The following is a 21,686-nucleotide window of genomic DNA, read 5'->3' as shown; positions in this document are numbered from 1 at the left end:
CTAAGAACCAAAGCTAAAGGAATGCCATCTCTAAGGAAGCTCTAATCACTAACTGGTTGAGTATGAAGTTGTAATTTTAAACATTTGTTTCCACCATGCCACCCAGAACATATTACTAAAGACATCAATCAATCATCAGACACCTAATTATACAATCAATAATAAAAGTCCTCCAGAATATTCTCATCAATCTCCAATGTCAGACTCATGCCAAGGACATGAACAACTGTGCCCCAAAGGAATTACTGCAGAATGAAATTATATTCATTTTGCAATAGTAACAACTTTCAAAACATAGTATCCGATAGAACTTTACCTTAGATGTCTCAAATACTTGTTCCAAATGTATGATGTGTTTATGATTTACACTTTTTAGGATATTCACCTCCCGTTCAAGTAACTTCACAGCAGAGCTTCCAGCCTTAATCAATGAAAAAAACATAGATTTCACATTTGAATGTCACTCTCACATTCCTCGATATAAAATTGCTTTTTGCTTTTATCTATATTACCTGAGAAATTTCCTTTTTAAATGATATCATTTAGTTTATCCCATGATCAGACTAAATTATGCTCTTCTTTCCTTCATGCAATTTCAAATTATATTTAGTTTGGCCTCAAACTATATCTATCTCTTAAACTGTTTCTGTAAATTAGCTACAAGATGGCATCTGTCCCCTCACAAAATTATTCTAATTTTTAGTATGCTTTTTGATATTTCCCTCAAAATCATATTGACCTTTTGATGTTAACATAATAAAAACAAAATTTTCTAGGGACACAAATTGGAGATGTTTTTATAACAAAATGTTTTTCTTTTGTTGCTGTTTTGTTTTTATTTAACTTATGTATATCAAAGGAAATACATACATTTCCTGGAATCCCACCTGGTATCCCACCTACTTGGGAGGCTGAGGCAGGAGGATTGCAAGTTTGAGACCAGTTTGGGCATCTTAGTGAGACCCTGTCTCAAAATTTAAAAAATAAAATGGGCTGGGGGTATAGTTCAGTGGTAGAACACCTCTAGAACCAATCCCTAGTACCCCCCCCAAAAAAGAAAAAATACATAGGCAGTGAGATTCTGCATTCAACCCTGGATTATGTTTCTTCCTGATCCCCTGATTAACCTAAAGAGGCAGAGACTACCTTGCTTTCAGATCAACCTAATCCCTACTTTAACTCCTAACAGCTAACATTTACCATGCCTGGTAGCAAAGGTAAAGGCAGGAACACTCCAGGGAGCACAAGGACTTCATTTAGCATGTAGGTAACTATGTACAATGTCATCTAAGAAACTCTAGAGAAGTTTTCTCTACCCTCACCACCACCACCCCACCCCAAATCATCAACCCTACTGATAATTTCCATTATTTGAGGATAAGCACTATCTTCCTTTATGAGTCCTAGTTCCACATAAAAATGTCTTTGAAAGGACAAATTTTTAAATGTCCTTGACAGGGATAATAAAGGACTTACTCCTTCATTTACCACCCAACCCCACTTTGGAAAGGTACATAAATAATTCTGAAAGGAAAGTGACTTATCACAAAGCTCACATCATCCAGTTAAAATTTTATCTAAAGTTATTCCTGCTTCCACTCAACTTCATTTTTCAATCTATACCATCTTGGGATGTCTAGGATACTGACACTTCCCCTACCATGTATAACCCACCCATATAGGATGAAAACACATTTTAAGATTAACCTAGAAGATCAAGAAAAATACTGACTATAAGGAGTGAATTCTTGTCTAGACTAGATATGGAAAGTTAACATAATTTCTCCTAATAGCCATCTTAGTTCTGTTCCTTTCTCTCAACCCAAATATTTTGACCTGTTCATAATGCAATAATTTTGTTCAATTATATATTATAACTTTAACCTATATAATCTTATTGTAATATCATAGTTTCCCATAAACTCTCAACATCAATATGTATGTGAAAGAGTAATTCCTAAAGTTGCAAGTAAGTATCTTATCTATATAGCCCTAAAACTGGACCCCTAACCTACCTGAAACCAAAATAAAGGTGGAAAGGATACCTTGGGTAGCATTGTGGGTTGCTTCCTAGAACCTTAAAGAATTCTAAAGATTTCTAGAAAGACTCTTAATTGCTTTATTAATCTTATTAAGATTTGATATGTGCCAGGTGTGGTGGCACACATCTGTAATCCCAGTGGCTCCAAAGGCAGAGGCAGGAGGATTGCTGGTTCAAAGACAGCCTCAGCAATGGCAAAGTGCTAAGCAACTCAGTGAGACCCTGTCTCTAAATAAAATATAAAATAGGGCTGGGGATGTAGCTCAGTGGTTGAGTGCCCCTGAATTCAATCCCCTGTGCCCCCCCAAAAAGATTGATCTGTTACCTTATTGAACATTAGGGAGAAATTTGCTACAGTTTATTTTTAAAGAATATATTCAAAACTTACTGTTTAATTTTACAAAAGTAATATTTATCATTACAGATTCAAGGAGAAAACACTATAATGTTGTGATTTTTTTCCAGGCATAGAAATTTTTTACAGTTGATAAAAATGATCTGGTATAAAGTATATTAGACTCCACTTCAAAGAGAAGCCCATTTGTTCACTCCAAGAGTGAATGTAATGAGAAATATAATGAGTACAAGTGACAATGTATTAGACAATTGTGAGACAAAGTGGTTCAAACTGAAAGAGCAGATAGGATGAATAAACAAAATTCTTTAGCTAACAATGAGGAATCAAATGGAAGGATAGGTGAAAAGTATAACAAAACCCCACAGGGGACAATCAGGACTTACTTATAGCTAAGATGTCTCCAGCCCACAGCCCTGTGCCTATCCTAATGAACACCAGCCCTTACCTTCAACTCATTCTGGTAAAAATTTACCTATTTGGTTATATTGATTGTGTTATCCTTTCATTTGCTTTTTCCAAATAGCACTTGTCTACTTGAGCTCAAGTATCAGTCCCTTCCCAGGAAGCAAGAGCAATGCCCACACTTCTCCACTGTCAGGCCCTGGCCCTCAGGCTCAGACATAGCTTGTATTAGTGTGAAAAATTGCACTGCCCACATCAACCCACACCACACTGTGTCCTCAATGGGATTCTGCTAACAAGCCCTACCTTTTCTTTATTCACTGTTTTAATTGCCCACTTAGTTTCTGTTTCCTTGTCTGTAGCTTCAACAACCAGTCCAAAGCTCCCTTGTCCCAATATTCTTCCAAAGGTATAGAAATCCTGGAGACAAAATAAGAGTTCTTTTGTCTTTCTCTGCCATTCATCGGGTATTAAAAATGAGCACATAATACTGACAGGTATCCGCTCAAGGGAAGAGAGATTCTGTTACAGGATAAAATCAAAGAGATGACGCTACTTATTTGCTTCAGTATTCATAAAAAATCTTAATTAACAAAAAATAAGTTTTGATGAATTTTATTAACTATCCCCTTTGGAGGGAAACTATAAAATTCCAAATGGTGAAATATGGAAAAACTCAAAAGTGTAAAATGAGTCACTTTCAAACTATAATATTAATGAAATATCTTTATAAATATTAATAAAATATCTTCAGAAGAAAAAAGAAATGGAATGGTAATATACACACATTTGCATATATATATAAATACAATTTATTCAGTCACCAAAAAATTATCCCAAAACTCAGAGTTATACTACAAAATCAATATATACACCCATTGAACAATTGCTTTATTGTTTACAATTAATGTTTTCTCTTTTTCATTATCTCTATTAGTTATTACTCTTATTTTTTTCTCATTTTGTTTTAGAAAAAGCAATATGTGACAGAAATTTGAATAAAAATTAGCACTGAGGAGAGGAATAGCTGGGTCAAATGGTGGTTCCATTCCCAGTTTTCCAAGGAATCTCCATACTGCTTTCCATATTGGCTGCACCAATTTGCAGTCCCACCAGCAATGTACAAGTGTGCCTTTTCCCCCACACAATTCACAATAGATAAACTGTGGAACCAACCTAGATGCCCTTCAGTAGATGAATTAATTTTAAAATGTGGCATACATACACAATAAAATATTACTCAGCAATAACAGAGAATAAAATCATGGCATTTGCAGGTTAATGGATGGAGATGGAGAAGATAATAAATACTAAGTGAAGTTAGCCAATCCCCAAACAACAAATGCCAAATGTTTTCTCTGATATAAGGACTCTGACTTATAGTGGGGTAGGGAGGGGGGGGCATGGGAGGAATAGACAAACTCTAGATAGGGAAGAGGTGTGGGAGGGGAAAGGAGGAGGCAGAGGGTTAGCAATGATAGTGGAATGTGGTGGACATCATTGGTGTGAACATACTTTATATACAAACAGAGATATGAAAAATTGTGCTCTGTATGTGTAATAAGAATTGTAATGCATTCCACTGTCATGTAGTTAAAAAATAAAATTTAAAAAATTAGCACTGAGAAGAAAATGAACACATCCACAATTCCACCATCCAGACCAAGACTCTTTCTGCTTATCATTTAACAGCTAAATTAACTGCTCCTATTCCTCACTGCTTACACTCCTTTCTTAGTTTTCTACAAGAAATGCCCAATGACTTAATCCCTTCTCAGAGAGCTTTCCTTCCTAACTCTGCACAACGATGACTGTTACTTTATTTATACTCCCTTCAGCATGTTTATATTAGTCTTCAAAAACTATTATTACTATCATGCTTGTTTTGGCTTTTGTTTTATTCCAAGACAGAATAGAAGCTCCTTAAAGAGCTGTTTCTGTTGTATCCATTAAAAGACCTAGTTCCTCCCTCTTCCCCAATACCACATAATAGTGTAGTAGTGAGAATCAAAGTCAGAAAACTCAGATGATTAATCAGAAAATAGGACAAAGTATAATTTTATTTTTTATTATATTTACATATAACTCCCACATATATAGTATGTAAAGTGAATTAAATCTCAATTAATATAGTCATTTACCCTTTTATCCCACAGAATAATCTCTTCATAACTATGTCCCAAATTTGTCTTGTCCTTTAAAACAAAACCAACCTTAATTGTCCTCTTTAAATATATGGAACCACATTCTAAATATAGTATTTTAGTACTGATTAAGTTGGATTTTTTAAAAATGAGGAGTGCACAGTGTTTTATAACTTATAGTTTTCTTTAACTAACTGCTCTGATAGTGTTATATACTAGTTAAAATAAGGAGAAAATGATTTCTTGTCTCTAATAATTTTAAGAGGATGCTGTTAAAATGATAATTTAAATCTATTTTTATTGACACAGAGGAAGTTGATGATATAGCAGAGTGTGAAAACCATGTACTTACAATCCCTTTACAACACGTGGGTATGATAAGGCACTTACATTGGTGTGTGGACAGATGTCATCTAAATATTAAGAGTGGTTATAGGTAGTAGACTTGCAGATGATTGTAACTTCATTCTTTATACTCTTTGAAATGATAAAAATATTTATAGTGAGTTTGTCCACGCTATGGGGGAAAGAAGTTTGAATTTCAACTATACAAATTAAGATTATTTCTTTAAAATGTACATATACTTGAAATATTTCTTAATTTAAAACAGACTTTTTGAAGAAAAATAGAGTATAACTGGTACATAAATAGAAAAAAACTGAAGATAATAAATTAGATTGGCTAAAACTGTGTGATGATTTTTATTTTCTTCACTTTTTATCTGCATGTTCATGATCTTTCACAGTGAACACATTTTGCTTTTTGAAAAGTTCTTATAGCTAAATTTGTGGACTTTGTAAAGTGCAGAACTTTTATTTAAAGGAAGAATGTTTAAACTTTTCATGTCAAAGTTTCCTAGGAAGTTTTCCTAATCACTCCAGATAAATTGCCAAGTATCTCCTAACACAATTTAAAAAACTACTTAACATGAATGAAAATTCTTCTTGTAATTATTTTTATTATAGTTTCTTCAATCTCGTATTAAAGGGACACAATTTAATTTTTAATGGTTCTAATATTTAATTCATATTCTTATATAATAATCAAAATCCTTGAAGAATAATACTGGTATTGATCCAATATGGAAAAGACAGAAAGATTACAAGGGAAACTGTGGCCTCCCTATCAATCACCAAGGAGATGAACAGCTAAAGTATCAAAAGTCATGTGGCTTCTACATCTTCAAGGAGTCCACATATGTATGCACTGTACTTTGAGGGACAGCCAACATTACACCAAAATGTTCTCCTTTTTTCTAATAAAAATGCCCTCTTCTTTATTGAAGTCCATTTCATCCTCTATGAGCAAGAAATTTAGCCTGCACTTTCTTGAGTAAACACTTTTGAGTGGGTTACAGTGGTACACACCTGTGATCCCAGCAGCTCAGAAGGCTGAGGAAGGAGGATTGCAAATTCAAAGCCAGCCTCAGCAATGGCAAGATGCTAAGCAACTCAGTGAGACCCTATCTCTAAATAAAATACAAAATAGGGCTGGGGATGTGGCTCAGTAGTTGAGTGCCCCTGAGTTTAATCCTTGAAAAACTTTTTTTTTAATTTTTTAATTTTTTTATTGGTTATTCAAAACATTACAAAACTCTTGACATATCATATTTCATACATTCGATTCAAGTGGGTTATGAACTCCCATTTTTACCCCAAATACAGATTGCAGAATCACATCGATTACACATCCACATTTTTACATAATGCCATATTAGTAACTGTTGTATTCTGCTACCTTTCCTATCCTCTACTATCCCCCCTCCCCTCCCCTCCCATCTTCTCTCTCTACCCCATCTGTTGTAATTTAATTCTTTCCCTTGATTTTTTTTGTTTCCCTTGTTTGTTTATTTCCTTGAAAAACTTTGACATACTTGAAAATGGAAATTTTCCTCCTTACTTTACTTATTTTCCTTAAAAGCTGATTTTGAAAACTTTTTTTTTTTTTGCCACTAACCACTGACTTAGAAGCAACCTGCAAGTCCCTAGAAGCTTCCGCTTGTTTCCTGTATACCTCAATAGAAGATCCATCCTCCATCCTTATGTGAGGAACTTTTCCTTCTGAAATGTTGCACCGACTCCACTGTTGTTGACATGGTTTTCTTTCTACATTTGAGGTTCTGGAGGTCTAGAACCAAAAAGGAATTTTGAAAAATAACTTTAAGATACAATATTCTTGTTGATAACAAACTCTAATTTAAATAATCCAATATTCTCTGAATTAAGATAACATAGTAATAACTCACTCAGAGACACCTACATGGCCATAACTATATAATTCAAGTAGTAAATAGTAGTTGATGGGGAAAATGTGAAACAGGTTCAATTTGGGGGAGTGAGAACATGACTTTTCTTAAATTTAACTGCTTTCTGTCTCAAAAATTGTACTGTATCAACTATACTCTTCTATACTGCCTCTTCTTTATGTAGATAAATATAGACAAATCAGTTCAACTGGGTGTCTATAGATTGTTTGTAACTAATGCAAACTGATTTTTGTAAAGTATATTTGAAATTCCAGTTAGAAAACCAGAAATTTCCTTAAATAATAAACCATAATCACACTTTATTTAAACATAGACATAAGTCTCATTCTGCATCAGTGGAAGAAAATGCTCAAAAATTCAGATTTGATTCAATTTGAAAAATCAGTCCTTATAACCCATTTGTTTAAAGGGCTGGAAAGACATTGCTAATTGTTGTGGATCCTGAAAAATAATTAATTTGGGTATTAGTTGGAAATATCATAAAACATACAATTAACCAACTTTGCTCACCTCTTCTGTAAGAAATGTTTCTTTTTAAAATATTTTAGTTGGACCTTTATCTTTATTTATTTATATGAGGTGCTGAGAATCGAACCTAATGCCTCACATATGCTAGGCAAGTGCTCTACCACTGAGCTACAATCCCAGCCCAGAAATGTTTCTTTTATGGTTAAGAAGGAAATTAATTACCTGACAAGGGCTCATGAGAGGGAATTAAGAAAGGGATTAAATAATGGGATGTTAACTTATAATAAGATGTAGAATCCTTGATATTTACCAAATCTTTCCCAGAAGGTTCTCTGCTGATACTTTTTTCTTTTTTTCTCTCTGCTGAAACTACGATTTCTGAACTGGCAATGCTTGATGTCTGTGACATTTCTACCACCAAAACTGGAGAATAGTTTGATGTGCAAGAACATAATCTAAGTCCATTATTCTGCAGGGTAGATGAACAGTGGGGACATTGTCTAGATATTTTATTCAAGTCACTATCAGCCATTTGTTTAGCTCTGCAACAAAAATAACTTGAAAGATGTTTACACTTTTTTAGGAAGAGAATAATCAAAAAGGATATGGTAGTTTGAAGGTGAAAACTGCAATTTCCAATTGGTAAGGTCCTTAGGTTAATGATGTACTAGATTTATATTCACACATGAGATCTGCAGAAAGAAAAAAAAATCATTTAGGAAATTCCTATCCCACAATCCTCCTAGAGATTATAGAAAAACTAGCACCAAAAGCATCTCTTACCACAGGAAAAGTTAATGTCAACAACAAAATTGGACTACAAGGATGCTGAAAAACATGTTCTAAAACAGTGTTTTAATCATAGAATTTGCAGGGAAATGGATGGCATTAGAGCAGATTATGCTAAGTGAAGTTAGCCAATCCCTAAAAAACAAATGCCAAATGTCTTCTTTGATATAAGGAGTGTAACTAAGAACAGAGTAGGGACGAAGAGCATGAGAACAAGATTAACATTAAACTGGGATGAGAGGTGGGAGGGAAAGGGAGAGAGAAGGGAAATTGCATGGAAATGGAAGGAGACCCTCAGGGTTATACAAAATTTCATACAAGAGGAAGTGAGGGGAAAGGGGAAAATAATACAAGGGGGAGAAATGAATGACAGTAGAGGGGGTAGAGAGAGAAGAGGGGAGGGGAGGGGAGGGGGGATAGTAGAGGATAGGAAAGGCAGCAGAATACAACAGTCACTAGTATGGCAATATGTAAATCAATGGATGTGTAACTGATGTGATTCTGCAATTTGTATACGGGGTAAAAATGGGAGTTCATAACCCACTTGAATCAAAGTGTGAAATATGATATATCAAGAACTATGTAATGTTTTGAACAACCAACAATAAAAAATTTTAAAAAAAAATTTTAAAAAAGCGGAAAAAAAATAAATAAAACAGTGTTTTATCAAATTATAGTGATGGGTTATAAAATCATTTTGGTGGATTGATACCAATTTTTGTAAATGAAGTAGAATAGAACTGATAATATCAGAACTTGCATAGATCCTCAGTAAGTTCTGTGAAATATTTAATTATACAAATATGTTATAGAATGTGTGTGCATTGTGTGCATACTTGGTCAAGGTGTAAATATTCCTTAATGTGGGTTATGGCAAAAAAAAATAAGATCTAAAAATATTGGTATAAAACATATATCAGTGTTTTCAAAATTTAAAGCCTTTATCTATTTATTATCAGAGCAAATTCTTATGCATTTCACAAAGGAATAGATAATTTTATTTTTAAAAACTACTCAGTTCTAAAAGTTCAAAGAAAATATTACCAGTAACCACATTTTTACACGAACATGGAAAAAAACAGGAATGAGTGGGTGTTATTTTTCCATGAATCTAAAATAGGTATATTCAGAATCCTACCAAACTAGGTTCATTGACTAATATATGTTAAAAAGAAAGTTAAAAAGATCTGACCTGCAGAGGAAAGGAGGAATGTGCTAGTAGTATATATAAGAGAATCTTATAACAAGTTTCCAAAAGTACCTAGAAATACATTATTATGGTTTTATGTCAGACTATTTCAGATACTCTTTAAATGTGTATTTTGAAGTCACAGAATCAAAAGTTTTGAGATATGTAAAATACACTGTTGTCCTTTGAAATGGAATAAGCTTGGCCAGAATAGGAAGATAAATATTTTTATTTCATTAAAGAAATATATTTCTAGCCAGTTGCAGTGGTGCACACCTGCAATCTGAGCAGCTCCGGAGGCTGAGACAGAAGGATCACAAGTTCCAGCCAGCCTCAGAAACTTAGCAAAGCCCTAAGCAACTCAGCAAGACCCTGTCTCAAAATAAAAATTAAAAAAAACTGGGGATGTGGCTCAGTGGTTAAGTGCCCCTGGGTCTAATCCCTGATACCCTCCCCCCAAAAAAGAAAAGACACAAAGAAAGAAAAAAAGGGGGGAGGGAAGGAGGAGAAAGAAAAAAATCTATTTCTAGTCTTAGTTGTCTAAGCCTAGTTTTTTAATCAGAAATGAACGCTGACTTTTATCAAATCCTTATCTACTTTATCATATTTTTTTCTTATTGGATCTTGTTATATGTCATATTACATTAAAATCTTTTCTAATATTAAAGTGTTCTTGCATTTATAATATGAACCTTATGTGATCATGATGGATGATTCTTTTAAAAGTACTAAAAAACTGGCATGTTTGCATTTTGGCAGCTTTATACATAAGTTAACCTGGTCTACAATTTTCCTTTTCAGCCATCTTCATCAGGTTTTAATATGGGCTGCTGGCTACTTTCATGAAATAAATTGGATACCTTTCCATTTTTTAATGCTTGATAGCAATCCACATAGTATGGGAATCTACAGAAATATTTGCCAGGTCCAAAGGATTTATGAAAGATATTGCTAGCAGATTATCCAATATTTATTCTCTCATCCTTCCTTACTAACGGAATCCTGATTCCATTTATGGCAGCAAACAGTGTGCTCATTAACATCATATATTTTCTGACCTCTCTTGTAGATTAGGGATAGTTTTGTGACTTATGGCCTAGAAGCTTACTTAAAAACAAATTTTTTAAAAAAAATTATTCTTTTTAGATATACATGAGAGTAGAGTGTATTTTGACATTATACATACATGGAGTATGACTTATACTAATTAGGATCCCATTCTTATGGTTGTATATGATATGGAGTTTCACTGGTGGTATATTCATATATGAACATAGGAAAGTTATGACCAATTCATCCTATCCCTCTGCCTTCCCTTCATTCCCCTTTGTCTAATCCAATGAAATGCTATTGTCCTGCCACCCCTTGTTGTGTGTTGGCATCCACGTATCAGAGAGAACATCCAGCCTTTAGTTTGGGGGAATTGGCTTATTTCTATTAGCATGATAGTCTCCAGTTCCATCATTTACCAGTAAATGCCATAATTTCATTCTTCTTTATGGCTGAGTAATATTCTATTATATATCACATTTTCTTTATCCATTTAACTGTTGAAGGGCATATAGGTTTGTTCCATAGCTTAGCTACTGTGAATTGAGCTGCTGTAAATATTGATGCAGCTGAGTCATTATTGGCTGATTTTAAATCCTTTGCGTATATACCAAGGAGTGGGATAATTGGGTCAAATGGTGAGAGGGAATTTAAGATGAACAGAAATAATAAAAATGAAGTCTTTTGGCTTTCTTTTTGCTCTGCCTAGGATGCTCTTCTCTTAAATATTTGCCTGCTCTATTGCTTTCTTATGGTTTCTGCTTATTTGAGAGGCCTTTCCTATCCACCTCATCTAAAAAAGAAGGCCTGCTCACTCAATCCCCTTACCTTACTTTATTTTTCTTTATAGCACTTATCATTTCACTCAGGAAATTTTATAAAAGAGTTCTTTCCCTCCTTTAGAGAAGAGATGATTCCCACATAAATTTTCAGCAATGCAAAGCCACCTAATTCATTTCATTGAGTTTGATTATGGCAGTGTTCCCCAGAAGGGGAGAGGTCCTTCTGGCCAATCTCATTTATGCATAAATGCAAAAGTCCTAAATGTTCTATTTGTATTTACCCTACGTAATGTATATAGCGTGTTCCAAGATAATTGGATATAAGTAATAGACAAGTCAGCCCACTAAGCATGACCTTTCATCAAAGTAGCAGGAAAAAATTATTCTGTTGTTGTTAAAATTCATAATGGCGAGCTTGAGGATAGGTGCATAGAAAGTACCTCCAGACAGGCAGAAGAAGAAAAGAATATACCTGATGCCATACACAATGCATACCTGGACAACCACTTAACCTTGTTTTTCAAGTACGTGTAGCAAGACAAAGGTAACTCAGAATTTACCTGTATACACTTTGTGAAATGATTTAACTTCAAGCCTAGAAGAAAATGCTTTGTATTTCAGGTTAAATATAAAGCCTGTAACCATCAATGACTTAGAGCAGTAGAACAGATCTGCAAATAACAGCCTTTACATTTAGCAAAAATAGTGCTTTCTTTCTACAGGTGTAGAAAAGTCCATGTCAGATGTATGCATTTAGAATACTGATTTTATGGTACTTTTTATAAGAAACTGTAAGAAGCATTCACAATAAAAAGGTTTATTTAGACTGTAGCTGAGTTTCTTCACTATAAACAGTACTTCTAAAAGCATGATTTTCATGTTCTTCAAGTTTAAAAAAATTATATAATTCACAAAATATGTGTGCAGATATATATACATATAATATTCACAAACTTTTTACCAGAACTGTTAAATATTAAATTTCCCATTTTTTTACTACTAAGTTAAAAGGCAACTTAACTATTTCTCAGATATGTAGTTTGCAATTATTTTTCCTAGTCTGTATGTTTCCTTTACATTCTTTTACATTCTGTTGATTCTTTCCTTTGTTGTGTAGAAGCTTCATAGTTTGATATAATCCTGTTTGTTTTTGTTTTTTAGCCTTTTGATGTAGTATTTTTAAAAAATCATTGTCAAGGCTGATGTCAAAGAATTTTTCACTTGTGTTCTCTTCTACAAGTTTTATGGTTTTAAATCCTATAGATCTTTCGTTTCTTTTGAACAGATTTTTGTGTATGGTATAATAGTGTAATCATCCATTGGCAAGTAGAAATCCCATTTTTCTCAACAACATTTATTAAAGATACTATCCATTCACCATTGTGTCCTTTTGCTACATTTGTCAAAAATTAGTTGACCATATTTGTTTAAATTTATTTCTGAGCCTTCTATTCTATTCCACTTGTCTGATGTCTGTTTTTTTTTTTTTTATACCAGTAGTATTTTTTTGTTTTATTTTGTTTGTTTGCAGTGTTGAGGATTGAACCCAAGGACTTTGCACATGCTGGGCACTTTGTAATATAATCTTTAAAAAAATCAGAATATGATGTTTCTGAATCTGCTTTTCTATTGTAGTATTGTTTTGATTATTTGGGGTTTTTGTAGTTGCTTAATAATTTTAGTACTGGGCTGGGATTGTGGCTCAGTGGTAGAGCACTTGCCTGGCATGTTTGAGGTACTGGGTTCAATCCTCAGCCCCACATAAAAATAAATGAATAAAATTAAGGTATTTTATCCATCTACAACTAAAAAAAAGAATTTTGGTACTGATTTTCTATTTCTGTGAGGAATGCCATTGGAATTCTTGCAGGGATTATGGTAAATCTATATATTGCTTTGAGTAACATAGATATTTTTAACAATATTAATTCTGCTCATCCATGAATATGGGATATCTTTCCATTATTTGTGTTTTTTCAATTTCTTTTATCAATGTTTTATAATTTTCAGTGTACAAATCTTTTATTGCCTTGGTTAAATTTATACCACATTTTCCTTTTGATACTATCACAAATGGGAATATTTATTAATTTCTTTTTCAGCTATATTATTATTTACATTTAAAAGTGCTAATTTTTGTATATTCACTTTGTATCCTGAAACTTTTCTAAATTCATTTATTAGTCTAATAATTTTTTGTGGAATCTTTATAGAGTTTTCTACATTTAGGAGCATATTATCTGCAATGGAAAAAATGTTACTTCTTCCTATCTAAATTGGATGGCTTTCCCCCCATTATCTGACTCTTATATTTCCAATACTATTTTGAATATAAATGGTTAGAGTGGGCACCCCTGGCTTATATTGAATCTTAGTGAAAATTTTTTAGTTGTTTCCCACTGATCATGATGTTAGCAGTGGGTTTTTTAAACCTTTTTTATATGTTGAAAACTTTCCTTCCACACATAAACTATTAAGATTTTTTATCAAAAAAGGATGCTAAAAATTACCAACAAATATATCAAAAAATTTTAACATCATTAGCAATCACAGAAATGCAAAACAAAACTACACTGAGATGAATGACAATCTTCAAGAATATAAATAATAATAAATGCTGGTGAGGATGTGGGGATAAAGAAATGCTTATTTATTGTTGGAGGGACTGCAAATCAAAGCAATCACTTTGGAAATCAGTATGGAGATTCCTCAAAAGACTAGGAATGGAACCACCATATGACCCAGCTATCCCATCCATTGATATTTAGCCAAAAGAATGGAAACCAATATACAATAATGATAAATGTATTACACAGTTTATAGCAGCACAATTCACAATAGCCATCTTATGAAACCAGCTTAGGGGTCCATCAGCAAATGAAGGGATAAAAAAATGAGGTATTTGTACACAACATAATTCTACTTAGCCATAAAGTATAATGCAATTGTGTCATTTGCTGGTAAATGGAGGAACTGGAGAGCATTATGCTAAGTGAAATAGGCCAGATTCAGAAAGTCAAGGGTCAAATGTTTTCCCTTATATGCAAAAGCTAGAGAGAAAAATGAATTTTAAAAGGGAGGATCTCACAAAAACAGAGGGGAGTCCGGTTGAATAGAGGAAGGAGATTGAGAGGGAGAGAAGAGAGGATGGAAAAACATGACACTAGGAAAAAAAATTGACCAAATTTTGCTATATTCATCCATTAATATATCACAATGAATTTTACTGTTATGAACAATTATCATGTACCAACTAAATATATATATAGATATATAAATAGTAGAAGACTAGTAGAGTAGAAAAAGTGGATCAGTGGGAAGGAGAAGAGGCAGGAACTGAGAAATGAAATAATATGATTGTGTCACAATGAACCCTACTATCATGTATAATGACAATGTACCAATAAGAACATTAAAAAGAAAGAATGCTAAACTTTTTTCAAGTGCTCTTTCTGTGTCAAAATGTCATGTAGTTCTTATCTTTCTTTCTATAAATGTGGTGTATCACAATGATTGATTTGCAAATATTAAGCCAGCCTTGCATGCCTAGATAAATCTTACTTGGTCTTGATGTGTAATCTTTTGATATGTTGTTTAATTCAGTGTGCTAATATTGTATTCAGATTTTTGCATTGATATTCACCAGAGATATTGTCCTGAAGTTTTCTTTTCATATAGCATCTTTGTCTAGCTTAGGTATCAAGGTGAGGCTGGTCTTATACAATAGGTATAGAAATATTATCCCTAGCTCTATATTGTGGAAGACTTTAAAAAGTACTGGTAATAATTATCCTTTGAGTGTTTGGTAGAATTCAGTTGTGAAAACATCTGGTCCTGGGCTTTTCTTTATAGGAATTTTTTAAAAATTATTTCTTCTTCAATCTCTTTCTTGTAACCCAATTGAAAAGTGAACAAAGGATCTGAAGAGATATTTCTCCAAAGACAACATAGAAACAACCAGCAAGTATATGAAAAGATGTTCAGCTCCACTTATCATAAGCAAAATGTAGATGAAAATCACAATGAGATATCACCCTACATCCATCAGGATAGGAATTATTTTTAAAAAGACAAAGGGATAATAAATGTTGGAAAGGATGTGGAGAAAAGGGAACCCTAGAACACTACTGGTGGGAATGTAGATTAATAGAGCTATTAGGGAAAACAATATAGAGTCTCTAAAGAATTAAAAATAGAACTATCATATGACCCAGCAATCCCTCTTCTGGGTATATGCCCGAAGGAGAAGAAATCACCACCTCCTAAAGATATCTGCACTCCCATGTTTATTGTAGCATTGTTCACAATAGCCAAGATATGGAAACAAACTAAATGCTATCAACAGATGCAAGAATAAAGAAAATGTGTTATATGAGTACAATTCAACCTCTTAAATAAGAGATTCTGCTATTGACCACACTGTGATGGATTTGGAGGATATTATACTATGTGAAATAAGCCAAACTGAAAGAAAAATATTGCAGTCTTGCTTATATGAGGAATAAAAAAAAGAGTTTAGATACACAGAGATAGAGAATGAAATGGTAGCTACCACACTGGAAGGGGAGAAAAGATGGAGAGATTATACGTCAAATGATACAGAACAGCAGGCACAAAACATTAGGACTAAAGTTAATAAAATTGCATTAGGGAATTTTATTAAATAAGTACTGTTGAGAGCCACAGCCGAAGGGGCCCCAGCAAACTTCCAGCTGCCAGCAAACTTCCAGCTGCCGGCTGATGATTGGCTCACAGCGGCCCCAGCAACATCTAGCTGATTGGCTCCTCTGCGGTGATGCTCATTGGGCTGTTTCCCTGCCCTTTCAGACCACGGAGCTGCTCATTGGGGGACTTTTTTGGCTCCGCCCATGTGACCCAGCCAATCGGTCTCAAGAGGAGGAGGATTGTGGGAGGTGGAGAGAAGCTTGTGTGGGAGAGAGAGGCTTGTGGAAAGCCGGTGGTGGCAGTTGAGGCTCTGAGGGTTTTTCCTGAGAGGCTGTTTTGTTTGGTGTGTGTGGTTCTAAAAATAAAGTTAGTTTCTTTTGACAAGTGGCTCCTGATTGTGCCCAGCCAGACTGCGGCATTTGGTGGCTCACACGGGGAGTGACTGAGGGTAAGTGAACTGCTCGCCCCTGAGGGCAGGGCGAGAGGATGGGTAGCCATTTTAAGATTCTTCTTTTGTTATTTTGTTTCACTTTTGTTTTAAGTTGCCTGTCCCTGGAGATGTGTAAGATGGAAGAAAAACCGCTCACATCTGAGGAACAGATAGGGAGAAAGGATGGATGGACATTTCAGGAGGCTATTATAATGATTTTGTGTTGTTCCAATTTTGTTTCACTCAGTTTCAGTTTTGTTAGGCGTTATCTTGTTGGGTTGTATTATAGTAGAAATATGGGATCAGAAATTAGTAAAAAACAAACTGAAAGAGTGTTAAGTAAATTGTTAGAGGAAGGAGGCATCTCAGTAAAATCAAGAACAATCAGGTCATACGTTGATACAATACAAAAATGTAGCCCATGGCTTTTTAAGGAGGAGTTGTTAAATATATCACAATGGAACCATCATGGTGAAGATTTAAAAAGAATAGAAAAGAAAAGCCCAGGGACTCTGCCAGTTGGCACATTGCCATTGTGGACGTTCATATCTTGTTTGCTTAGTCCAAAGCCTTCAGTTCAGACAATGGTAGAGGAAGAAGAAGACATAATGATTCAAGTAAAAGAGAAGGTCTCTCAAGTTAGTCAGACAGAGGAAAAGATTCAAGTAAAAGAGAAGGCCTTTCAAGCTAGTCAGACAGAGAAAGAAAGTGTAAAACAGAAAAAGCCATCAGGGGGAAAGTTACAACAGGAGACTGCTACTAACACCTTTCTATCACCAGAGGACGTAAGTGTCCAACTAACAAGGCCACCTCCATATGCTGGGAGGTCCACAACCCCCGCAGTTGATAGTTGGGATCCTGAGACAAGATCTCAAATATTAACATGCCCTGTATTTGAGGCAGGAGGGCAGCGATTTTACCAAGTTTTAAATTTCAAAACAGTGAAGCAGCTAAAAGAGGCTGTAACAACCTATGGTCCTCAAGCACCCTTCACTGTAAGCATGGTCGAATCCATTAACAACTTGAACATGACGCCAGCAGATTGGGCTAATATGTGTAAAGCTGTGCTAAATGGAGGACAATACCTGTTATGGAAGGTTGCCAATGAGGAATTTTGCAAGGAGATGGCTAGGCGAAATGCAGCAGCTGGTTATCCTCAGAGAAATCTAGATATGTTGTTAGGAAAGGGACTTTATGAGGATCAGCAGCAACAAATTGCATATGATCCTGGCGTATACGCACAAATTGCTGCAGATGCAATTAAGGCATGGAAGACTTTACAAGGACATGGAGGTTTACAAGGTCAATTATCTAAGGTAATACAAGGAGCTAATGAACCTTATGCTGAATTTGTAGATAGGCTTATTCAAACAGCTACCAGAGTTTTGGGGAATACAGAACAAGCAATGCCATTACTAAAACACCTGGCTTATGAGCAAGCGAATCGTTGGTGCAGAGATATCATTAGACCATGGAAACATGAAGATTTAAACACATATATTAAATTATGTAGAGACATTAATGAACAAGAGCAAGTCGTGGCAGCTGCAGTAAAACAGGCTTTAGATGCCAGAGACATTAATGAACAAGGGCAAATTGTGGCAGCTGCAGTAAAACAGGCTTTAGATGCCAGGCCAAGAACATGCTACAATTGTGAACAAACAGGACATTTTAAAAGGAATTGCCCCATTGGAGGAGGATTTAACAAAACTAGGTATCAAAGGAGTAGAATACCAGGTATTTGCCCACGATGCCATAGAGGGAGACATTGGGCTAATGAATGCCGTTCTCAAACCACCATAGAGGATACTCCATTATCAAAAAACGAACAAGGACCAGGTGTTTATCCACGATATCGTGGAGAAAGGCATCAGGCTCCATTGCCAAAAAATGGACAGGGGGGCCCAATGCTCCAGGGCCCAAAACCACAAATATACAGAGCACTGGAGGAACCCAGCAACCCCATCAGGGTAGTGCCCAGGACACACTGTCCATCAGATCCCTCATCAGACAAACCAGAGGGAGCGCAGGGTTGGACATCTGCGCCTCCGCCAGAGCAGTACTAACTCCAGAGATGGGAGTTCAAATCATTCCCGCAGGGGTGAAAAGACCTCTTCCCAAAGGAACAGTAGGCTTATTATTGGGACGCAGCTCTTCTACTCTAAAAGGACTTATGATAAGTCCTGGGGTAATTGATCCCGATTATGAAGGTGAAATAAAAATTATAGCCAGTTCTCCAAAGGGTATATCAGTAATTTCACCAGGAGATAGAATAGCACAGTTACTAATAATACCCAGCCTACATGATACATTTTCCAGTCGTACTGTAGAAAGAGGTTCCAAGGGATTAGGCTCCACAGGTGTAGATTGGGCTATGCTTTCTTTAAATTTAGATTCTCGCCCCATGCTAAAACTAAATATTCAAGGACATGAATTTAATGGGCTACTGGATACAGGTGCAGACCTTAGCATCATCTCTCATCAAGAATGGCCAAAACATTGGCCATTACAACAAGCCACTCAAACGCTTCAAGGCCTAGGAGTGGCAACTAATCCCCATAGAAGTGTGATGGTATTAGATTGGAAGGATCCTGAAGGATGTGAAGGAACTATACAGCCATATGTATTGGAACATCTTCCAGTAAATTTATGGGGACGAGATGTCCTAGATCAATTAGGTTTGACATTAACAAATAACACCAACCAAAATGCACCCACTATTATGACTAGACAAGGTTTTAGGAAAGGAAAAAGATTAGAAAAACAAGAACAAGGTATAGCAGCACCAATACAAATAGATCAAGGAACAGACAGACATGGGTTGGATTTTCAGAAAGGGCCACTGAGACAATAAAAATTACTTGGAAATCAGAAAGACCAGTATGGGTTCCTCAGTGGCCCCTGACTAAAGAAAAGATACAAGCAGCCCATGACCTGGTCAAACAACAATTAGCAGAAGGACATATACAACCTTCTGTATCTCCCCATAATACTCCCATTTTTGTCATCAAAAAGAAATCTGGTAAATGGAGATTATTGCAAGATTTAAGAGCCATTAATAATGAGATGGTTATTATGGGACCTGCTCAATCAGGGATTCCTCAATTGTCTGCTTTGCCAAAAACCTGGTATGTTTTAGTTATAGATATTAAAGATTGTTTTTTTTCAATTCCAATTCATCCTGAAGGCATAGTTGAAAGAGCTCATCAAACTATTAAAATGTACTTATTAAAGCAAAAAGAAGGAATTGGGAAGGGGTATATATTCCCCAAAGATAAACTTAAAATAACCCTTTTTACTCTAAACTTTTAAAATTTGGATTCATCAGGACTTAGTGCTGCGGAAAGGCATATGTGTCCAAAAAATGTACATAAGCCCAAGGTACTTTGGAAGGATATTCTAACAGGACAATGGAAAGGTCCTGACCCAGTAATTGTCTGGAGTCGGGGGTCTGTTTGTGTGTTTCCACAGGGAGAACAGCAGCCGATTTGGATTCCAGAGAGATTAACCAAGGTCCTGATCCAGTGATTGTCTGGAGTCGGGGGTCTGTTTATGTGTTTCCACAGGGAGAACAGCAGCCTATTTGGATTCCAGAAAGATTAACTAAAGCGATTTCTACAGACCAAAAAGAAGATGATTTGGCTCAAATCCATAACAACTGATATCCAAAACTCCAGTTTGGCTATTCTTACATCTGCAACAGAACCAGAATGCTTTTTTCAATATCTATTTTATTATTGCCCTTTACCATATCATGAAGTTCTATTTTGTTTTTTGAGCTCATACAGACCTAGGTTAATGTTTTGCTAATCAGTTCTATTTTTTGACTATAGAGTTTTTAAACATTGCAATGGAGATTTCACCTGTAAAAAGTTATAAGGCCTTTACTATAATGTTATGTGTTGTATGTATTATATTATGTGTGCACACTTGTGTTTTGTGTTATATGTTTGAATGTATGTATGTCCATATATCATATATGATGAGCGCTCATGATAAAATGGATCCAAATATTTTTTTTTCACGTGATTTATATGGTTTAATTTAAATTGGGTAAACAACTGTTGAGGATTGTTTTAATATGTAAACAAAAAAGAAGGTTAACAGATCTGTTTGTTTACTTTCACCTTTCCTTTTCATTATATTTAATAATTCTCTTATAGATAATGTAAATTGTTAAGAAAATTGTTTTCTTTTAGTGCCTTCTGTAATGTTACATAATTTTTTCTTTAGCCATTATTGCCAGAATTCCTATCTTCATCCCAGTGCCGGTGAAGACAATGTAAATTGTTAAGAAAATTGTTTTCTTTTAGTGCCTTCTGTAATGTTACATAATTTTTTCTTTAGCCATTATTGCCAGAATTCCTATCTTCATCCCAGTGCTGGTGAAGTCAAAGATAAAACCAATCTACAGCTTCTACAATAGCCATCACTGAACTGCTTGCAGAACTTGCCTGGACACATTGTGAGCTCACCTGTATGCATTGTGAACTATCTGTTGGTGCAGCGACTTGTGGTAGTGTTGGGGTATTTTTGCTGATGATGTCATTGGTGGTACAATTTTTCCAAAAGGAGCCGTCAATTGGCTTGGTGTATCTTCCTCCCTTCTGCTTGTCATGATCGTCCAGCTAAAATTTGGGGGCCAACAGAGGTGAGGCAAAGAACCTCACCCCCCCGCTGGTACAAAGACCTCTCCACAGGTGTGGCTGTATACTGGACCGGTAGTCAGTGACGGGTAAGATCCAATTGCAATGGTACCAACCTAAGGACCATATGTACTATTGGACAACCTAAGGCAGGCATGGTCCCTAAGCCACATGCTTGTTGTTTAAACAGAGAGGGGGAGATGTTGAGAGCCACAGCCGAAGGGGCCCCAGCAAACTTCCAGCTGCCAGCAAACTTCCAGCTGCCGGCTGATGATTGGCTCACAGCGGCCCCAGCAACATCTAGCTGATTGGCTCCTCTGCGGTGATGCTCATTGGGCTGTTTCCCTGCCCTTTCAGACCACGGAGCTGCTCATTGGGGGACTTTTTTGGCTCCGCCCATGTGACCCAGCCAATCGGTCTCAAGAGGAGGAGGATTGTGGGAGGTGGAGAGAAGC

At 35.4% G+C, this 21,686-nt stretch overlaps 1 protein-coding gene across 8 annotated transcripts in view; it reads right to left on the bottom strand.

Moving 5' to 3' along the window:
• Stk33 (serine/threonine kinase 33) overlaps nt 1-21,686 on the bottom strand; it is a 186,723-nt gene that overhangs the window by 75,660 nt on the left and 89,377 nt on the right. For 6 of the 8 annotated variants that reach the window (XR_006850388.2, XM_058576882.1, XM_046438327.2 and 3 more), the window contains exons 2-5: nt 7,991-8,372; nt 6,960-7,073; nt 3,108-3,221; nt 317-421 (exon numbers count right to left, since the gene is read on the bottom strand). Coding sequence is in view for 7 of the 8 variants with exons in the window: in XM_058576882.1 (XP_058432865.1) it covers nt 317-421; nt 3,108-3,221; nt 6,960-7,073; nt 7,991-8,212 (555 nt within the window). In the remaining variant the exon portion in view is untranslated. The remainder of the gene's footprint in view (nt 1-316; nt 422-3,107; nt 3,222-6,959; nt 7,074-7,990; nt 8,373-21,686) is intronic. The other 2 variants (XM_046438328.2, XM_046438329.2) reach the window with 2 other exon arrangements.

The sequence above is a fragment of the Marmota monax genome, unplaced genomic scaffold (assembly GCF_021218885.2).
Source record: "Marmota monax isolate L192 unplaced genomic scaffold, Marmota_monax_Labrador192_F-V1.1 WCK01_AAM20220418_F8-fsc00061, whole genome shotgun sequence".
Classification (NCBI taxonomy): domain Eukaryota; kingdom Metazoa; phylum Chordata; class Mammalia; order Rodentia; family Sciuridae; genus Marmota; species Marmota monax.
Note: the sequence above shows the minus strand (reverse complement) of the source record. Positions and strands in the feature narration are given on the sequence as shown.